This window comes from Lactuca serriola, chromosome 3, assembly GCF_051521515.1.
Source record: "Lactuca serriola cultivar US96UC23 chromosome 3, Lser_US96UC23_V15, whole genome shotgun sequence".
Lineage (NCBI taxonomy): Eukaryota > Viridiplantae > Streptophyta > Magnoliopsida > Asterales > Asteraceae > Lactuca > Lactuca serriola.
The window spans coordinates 45,642,343-45,650,602 of record NC_136410.1 but is presented as its reverse complement, the minus strand read 5'-3'; the positions used below and the strand labels follow the sequence as shown (position 1 = coordinate 45,650,602).

At 40.6% G+C, this 8,260-nt stretch overlaps 1 protein-coding gene across 1 annotated transcript; it reads right to left on the bottom strand.

Annotated features, from left to right (window-relative positions):
* Positions 1-259: 259 nt before the first annotated feature.
* On the bottom strand, positions 260-2,272 carry LOC145092117 (uncharacterized). Its single transcript, XM_079030019.1, has 5 exons — positions 1,803-2,272; positions 1,139-1,261; positions 811-916; positions 607-722; positions 260-501 (listed from the first exon to the last, which is right to left on the bottom strand). The coding sequence occupies exons 1-5, from the start codon at positions 2,136-2,138 to the stop codon at positions 340-342; spliced, it is 843 nt and encodes a 280-aa protein (XP_078886145.1). The 5' UTR covers positions 2,139-2,272; the 3' UTR covers positions 260-339.
* Between the last annotated feature and the right edge of the window lie 5,988 nt (positions 2,273-8,260).

The following is an 8,260-nucleotide window of genomic DNA, read 5'->3' as shown; positions in this document are numbered from 1 at the left end:
AAAATGCTCATGGAATCTTCAAAGGCTTGTATATTGATACCGATAGATTTAAAAATTAAGTTGATTTTATTATGTACAAAGGTTGCAAATATTAAGTTTATTTGGGTCCTGAATTTTATCTTTATTCTTTGGCTGCATTGACAAATTCCATAGCAGCATGAAGAGCAGATAACTTTCTTCAACAAAAATGACAATTTCAATTGTTTTTACTTGCTAAATTAACTTTCTTAACATAATTTTTAACAAACCAAAAGCAGAATTAGGGAAAAGCAGTATATATTTGTCATGGTAATCAAGTAAGTATTCCTTATAAAAGAGTTTAAACAACAGACAATAAAGTCAAGATTCCTGAGATTCTAAAGCTCGCTTTCGAGCAGCAGCCCTCTCCAATGCCTTTAGCCTGTTTGCTTCTATTCGAGCCTTTAATTCTTCTGTCATTTCAATGTTTGCTTCAGATTTATCAGCATTCATAGCCTCATTATTCAACTCCCCAGATGCCTCCTACCAAAAAAAGAAAACATCATTATCAGTTTCTTAGATTCATATTATTATTATTATTATTATTATTATATATAAACAAGAAAGTAGAAACTGGATTTAGCTTACTTCAGTAGGGTTTTCAAAAATTTCATTCATCATATTGTGCTGGAAATCATCTGTGTCATCATTATTTGGTAAATTGTCTTCTGGGTGAAGATTTAAATCATCCAAGTCATTAACATCTGCACAAGATAAAACAATGATCAGATACTTGAAATTTTATAATTTGATTACTACATAGTGAAAAAAATAAAGATTTTGCAGAAGCACCTTGTTCAGGATTAGGATTTGAATTTTCATTTTGCTGGGTTGTTTCAAGTATCTTGGCTGGGTCCCCTCCATGTGCAACCTTTTCTCGCAGATCATTTAAGCATAACTGCTTAACCCAAATTTGTTAAATATCACACAAACATATACATGCAAAAAAACAGATTGAAATTTTTGTAAAATAAAACAGGAAATGCTATTTATTTCAAAATGTTCAAGATCAAAAACTTATTAGGCCCTTAAGGCTTAAACTCAGCACATACATGTGGTAACAACAGGTTATATGTTTCATCTCAAAATTACAACTGATAACTATAAGGAAATACTTTACCTTGACACGTTTTGTGGCACCAACTTGTTCTACCTTGTGAACAAACTGGTTGAATGAGTAGTAAGGAATCAGATGTGAGTGCCATTCTGCATACAAACTTAGTAGATTCCCCAAATCATTTGTCTGCATATTTTATCCATGCAGTTAGATACAAATGGTTTCTTTGAACTTCATCATAATATTCAATGAATTCAGCAGCAGAATACATTACCCTAGTTACTAGTTTACAATATCTAAAATACTAATAACATCCGGTGAAAAAAATAAAGCTAACCTCATAACAAAGTTTCTAACTTTAGTTATTAGGTATAGCATAATGGGCATTGCAATACAGAAACATAAGGTTTATTTGCGATTCACTATGGATTTGCACATTATCCCGTTGTATGAGTTGGATTACTGATGTAAAATACATAGTTGGTATCTTTCACTTGCCAAAAGAAACATATCTGAAATTCATCACAAACCAGCATATAATGGGAACGCATATCGAAGTATCACTGACGCTGCATATTGTAATACAGTGTGCCTTTTTAGATATTCGTCAATGTGCCAGCCACCGGAAGCTCCAATTTCTCAGATTTGTAGATATTTTATTAGGGTTTAGTGGATATCTAGTTAGGAGCGTACAAATTAAGATTAAATTGGAAGGAAAAATCAATACCTCGTGACCACGCCCATGGTACTTGAAAGCTTTAGGGAAATGTCGAAGAACGAATCCAAGACCATCATCAGATAGAAGCAATTCCGGAGTAAGCTTAGGCCTGGTTTTCGGAACCTTCTTCGGCTTTTCAATCGGCTGCTTTTGGCCTTGAAATGAAGCACCACCTACGCCACCGCTTGCCTTGAACGGATGCGACGATGCTGCTGGTTTCTTATTAGATCCGTCATTGTTAGAGTTAGAGGTGGGGTCTGAAGGGCAGTCACGGGACCAGTGTCCTGGACGGCCGCACTTGTAACAACCGGTGGGTGCAGCACCACTACCACCGTTGGTCTCCATTTTCTCCGATCCGGGGTATAGGGTTTTCAATTTAGATTCAGTGATTCACTCAAAGGAGATTGGAGATTGTGATAGAGCCGTCTTGGCGGGAACCCGAAGGGGAAAGAGCATATTGGCGGGATACAAGGTGTTACATTGTAAATCAAGATTCCTGAAGTTTATACTTTCTACTTTTATCCCTGAATTATGATATGTATCAATTTTACTACCTGGGCCTGGGGTTTTCTCTATTGCAAAAAAAAGCCTAGAGGATTATGCCCGTTGCCCAGCCTGTAACACCCAAGGGCCCAACAACCCAGCAACCCGACTTGTAACATTTACATTATTTTTGAAAAAAAAAACTTAACAACGTATTTAAGTCATATGCCAAGTGGATGCCACATAAGCAAAAACAGGTGATAGCCGGTTATATTACCTAAATGTGAACAAACAGAACAAGTTAGTTACCTTAATGTGTACAAAAAAAAAGAACATTACCTATATATGGACAACTGAAATAGTTAGTTACCTTAATAAGTCATTTTCCCATATATGCACCATGTCACGTAGGTGCAACGTATTCAAGTTATATGTCAGGTGGATGCCACATAAGCAAAAACAGGTGATAGTCGGTCATATTATCTAAATGTGAACAAACAAAACAAGTTAGTTACCTTAATGTGTACAAAAAAAAAACATTACCTATATATGGACAACTGAAATAGTTAGTTACCTTAATAAGTCATTTTCCCTTTAAAAATTGGTCTAACCAATTAACCACACTAGTATGAGAAATGATTATTTTGTACAATTTGATCATATCATATAAAATAAAATAAAAAATAAAAATACGCAACCAAGTAATTGGTTAGGTTTTGGCCACCCTAAATAAATAAGATAGATGATATATTAATAAATTTTATTTTTATTTATCTTTCTGTCATATCAAATGTTAACATATGTCTCATTTAATAACATTTTTAATGAAACCGGTAATATTTTAGTTCATTTATCACAATTTAATGTGGATAGAAGGATAATAGGAATAAAATGTAGGAAGATAATTAATTTCTCTAATTGTAATATAAAAGTAAAAACCACATTTACCAAGTATTTTCTTACATTCTTTTTTCAAATTGTTCTCCTACACTAGAAAAGTATTCAAACATCGGTAGATAAAGAGTGATGTGTGCGTCGTATATTTTTGGGCTATTGAAAGACTTATAAAATTAACAATTAATCATGTTTCCTTAGGTACCACTTTTCGAAAATTTTAAGTATTTTAATGCAATCATCATCGCTCCATTTGTGCAAGATCCACTTACTTGCAAAGAAGAATATTGTTATTAATTTGTATTCTAACATCTATTTTTGTTGTATTACTTTCATGTCACGTACAATCCTTAGAGAATATATACAATTCGTAATGTTGTAACTTGCATGGTCGGGTTCTATTCAATTATCGAACTTGTTTATATACTAGTGTGTGTATAATGTATAATCTTTTTTTTTTCTTGTAGGTCACTTTAAATCTAAAGACCAATAACAATTGTTATAAAGTAATAATATTCTAATTTCATTTTTAAGTAACAAAACATACATTCATGAAGATCATATACGTGGAGGAATGATCTTAAACAAGCCACCACCAACATGAGTAACTCCATACATATTGATGTTACTTCTATAAAGTCTTATGCTTCGATATTCAAGAACACTGACTGTGCCCAGAAATAGAAAGCTTCTAAATCCAGTTTGGCTTGATTACTGGAACTCAAAAGCCCTAGCTTCTCTTACCTTCTAGAACTGTAAGGGAATTTCGGTAGTGAGGAACTGTCCCTCATGTTCCCTGCCTAATCTGAAAGACTAGCTTAGCGCACTTCCGGTGGTAGCCATTGGGCTATAAAGAGCCACTCACTTATTTATTTATAGTTCGGTGTGAGATCAGCTAAATTAAGCTACGCTCATCATTTATGATCCACGGCTCACTCAATTAGAGCACTAACTACTTCAAAGGAATTCGCTCCAAAGAGGCTTTGAATCGCTCCGCTGGTGCGATCTGGTCGATAGGTTGTCCAGTCATCTCGGTGAGGAATTTCGCTATGCCCCCCGCTGACCTTTCACTGTGAGTACTGCTGCAGTAAAGCCAACTTTCGTTCCTATTCTCCTTTCTCAAAAAGGGGACTATGTCCATGGGACCGCCGCCCCCCCCCCCCCCCCCACAAGGTACATCTCGCGCCTATGGGCCGCTGATTAACTAGCGCAGGAGAGAGAGTGAGCCTTGGCTTTGGCATTTCCTCGCTCAATCTCATATCAGTCAGTCGTCTTACTGTTGTCGAATAAGCTCTTAGGCAGCTATCGAATGGAGTGTGGGAAAGCGAGTAGAGGAGACCCCACCCCATTCTCTTACCCGCGGCGGGATTGAATACCCGGATCGAATCAGAGTTCACGCCGCCCGCCCTGAACAAATAGGAGGCGTGGGCCACAGGTCGCACATAAGCCGCCGGGTCGCACGACAGAAGAACACCCAACATAAAGATGCACACTCCTCCATGTGAAATATTCATCTTCATTGGACAAGATGAGGCGCCCTGGGCACCCCCATTTAGAAAGAAGGGCCGAAGTTTTTGGGCCTGTAGCTTTACCCGTCCCCCCTGAGTCGGGCGGTGCTTGTGTGGGGGGTGCGCCACCAGAAATCGGGCTTGAAGCTCTCACCTTACCAACGAGCCGACAGCTGATGGCTGTTGGTCACGACTACTACAAAAAAGCCCCAATGAAGATGAATATTTCACATGGAGGAGTGTGCATCTTTATGTTGGGTGTTCTTCTGTCGTGCGACCCGGCGGCTTATGTGCGACCTGTGGCCCACGCCTCCTATTTGTTCAGGGCGGGCGGCGTGAACTCTGATTCGATCCGGGTATTCAATCCCGCCGCTGAGATGCTCAGTTGACTCCTTAACCTTGATAGGAAGATGGCTTATTCAATAATTCGTGCATAAGGGTAAGGAACTTTGGATGAACTAATGCGAATGGGTGTAAGCCTTGGCAAAGCATGAATTAGCCTTCGAGTTGTGGCAAATTCAGGAAAAAATGTTGGAACCTCACGGCTAAGGATAAGGTAATGGAATTGATAGAGAAATTCATAGACCTAGGTGTTGCTTGGTCGGGACACATTCATCGATTTCTTTTCGGGCTTGCAAGTGACTTACTTCTTTTGCCCGTTCTTGCTGTCTTAAGTCGTCCTCTTTTCTTGGTAACCATTCAAGCCGACGAAATTAGTAATATTATCCGTGAACGTATTGAGCAATATAATAGAGAAGTAAAGATTGTAAATACCGGTACCGTACTTCAAGTAGCTCTGGTTTGATGGTTGTACGTGCTAAAAATCCGGTACATTCCGTTTTGTTTCCCATCCCAGTCTTTCGCAACACTTCAGGTTTACTTCTTTTGTTAGGTCTCGACTTTTTCGCTATGATCTTCCCAGTAGTTCATATAGGAGCTATAGCCGTTTCATTCCTATTCGTTGTTATGATGTTCCATATTCAAATAGCGGAGATTCACGAAGAAGTATTGCGCTATTTACCAGTGAGTGGTATTATTGGACTGATCTTTTGGTGGGAAATGTTCTTCATTTTAGATAATGAAAGCATTCCATTACTACCAACCCAAAGAAATACGACCTCTCTGAGAAAGGCTAAAGATCGTACTGAACACAACCCTATGATATGAGTGAAGGCGAGCCAGGAAAGCACCCTGAACTCATAGGGTGAAGGCGAGGAAGCTTTCAAAATTTCAGGGGCTCCTCTAAACAAGAGTTTTGACTAGGTAGATTTGCCCTTCTACGCCGTTTTAGGTGAGTTCGGACTCAATCATTGACCGGAGATTGGGACAGAGCGGATGGCAACTAGCTGACTTCTCCTTTCTTTTCCGAAACTCAAATAGAAAACTCTCCCCATGGGACCGGGGTTTGAGGTTGTCATACCACTTTCATCCGATATCTAGTTTGAATTCTAAGACAAACTCTTCCGGGAACCAGTAACGCGTAAACCATGTCAAACCAAGACCGATCAATATCCGAACGGAACGGATTCGAACTTCTCCTGCCTTTCCCTATCACGACCGCCTTCCTTTATTCGGAATTCATTCGTCTCAAAAGAAAGAGCTAGCGAACCACACCAATTCCATTCCAATTATCTCTGACAGAGCAGGATAGCTGCCATCAACCGAAATCCTTTCTATGGGCTCGTGCGTGGCAGCTGGTATAGATGAATAAAGGCGGACCGAACGGGACTGCCCGGATCTGATGCACAAAAAGAGGCCATTCAAGCAGTTGACTCTTTCACTCGGACTCACTAGCAACTCCAGGAGCGACCCCTCATCATCTTACGATGAAAAGCAGGTTTATTCCGTGGTAAACCACAACGAGTAAGCGAGATAGGGTGAGGTAAAGCCTCAGACCGGTCAAAGGAGCCTCCGTAAAACCAAACACTCCACTTTTATCATATATTCCATACATCACACTAGATAGATATCATATTCATGGAATATGATTCACTTTCAAGATGCCTTGGTGGTTTTCCGGTAGTACGAATCGCTACGCTTCGCTTCTTTCTATATGATAATATGCACCTTGGTTGCTGCGCTCCCTGCGGGTACCCGGGCCCTGTACACACCGCCCGTCACACCCTGGGAATAGGTTTCGCCCGAAGCATCGGACCAATGATCACCCATGACTTCTGTGTACCACTAGTGCCACAAAGGCTTTTGGTGGTCTTATTGGCGCATACCACGGTGGGGTCTTCGACTACCAAGAATTCTGCTATTTGATGAGCTGCTTACCTCCCTTGATTTCCTATTCGTGACTCGAAACAATTCGTTATTGGCAGGCTAAGCTACTGATTCTAAGAAAGCAGCAACACCTTACTATCATCGACAACAGCACGTACAGCATCAACGCCTCCACCTAACACCTCCGTAAGATAAAGCTACCCATTGATGGAGCTTAAACCGATGTCCCTATGTGCCAGCCGAGTAAAATCTCCTTGTGCTTCAGGACCCCATAATTACATATCCTACTCGGAAGACCGTGGTAATACGAGTAGGGTGTTACCTGCGTAGGGAGAACACCGGTTGACTTTTAACGGCAAACGCGGTTATTGCCATCAGAAGACTTTGGTTGGCTAAGGAGAAAGTATTGGCTTCTTTTCAGGCTTGAACAAGCAAGTACGCAAACAGCCTTCGGTTCCTAACAAGCTAAGCACCTACCCCGCTGGCCTGGGGAACTACGAACTACTAGTTTAGCCTATCTGGCCTAACTAGCTTGTTAAAACAACCTGATCGGGACCTCTACCACTACAAAAAGAGTTGACTGCCGAGCCGTATGAGGTAGGAAACTCTCAAGTACGGTTCTAAGGGAAGGAATTAACCGACCTATTCCGACCGGGGAGAACAGGCCATTCGGCAGGGGGATTCTGAAATTGCGGAGGCTTGGTTCGACCAAGCCGCTGAGTATTGGAAACAGGAATAAGTAAGGCCCCGCTCTTTCTAATAAAAAAAAAGAGGGGCGAAGCGCCCGTTTGAAGTGGCGAAGGCCTATGCTACAGTAAGAAAAAAAGTAGGTTTCGGTTACGAAGTCCAAATCTCGAAAAAAGGCTTTCTTTTAGGCGCTTCCTCGGGACTTTAGAATATCACTTTGTGAAAGTGCTCTCGATATGCCACCAAGAAGCCATTAGTGCAAGCTGTAAGCTAGCTTACTAACGCGAATCCTTTTTTATTGATTGCACGAGCTAGCCAGCAAGCCAGCAAAGCCCCCGACGCTTAATCGCTTCATTTAGGCACCTACTGACACTAAAGCCGTTCCACTCGTGCTTCTCTAACGAGAATCACTTCGTTCCACTCTCCCAACAGGCCAGCAAGCCATTCCTAGCGGCTTAGCCCTTGTTAAAGGCTAAAGAGCGTACTGAACACTCACCCTTTCTCGCCAGCAAGCTAAGCTCCTAGTCCTCTTAGCCGGCTTACCTTTAACCTAACTCTCTAGTTTATGGCCGAAAAACACGGGAAAACACTACTTTTTGATCAAAAAAAAGAAGGCCATTTAAAAGCTCCCATTTGGTGAACAACTCTGTTGCTACTAAAATGAAACAT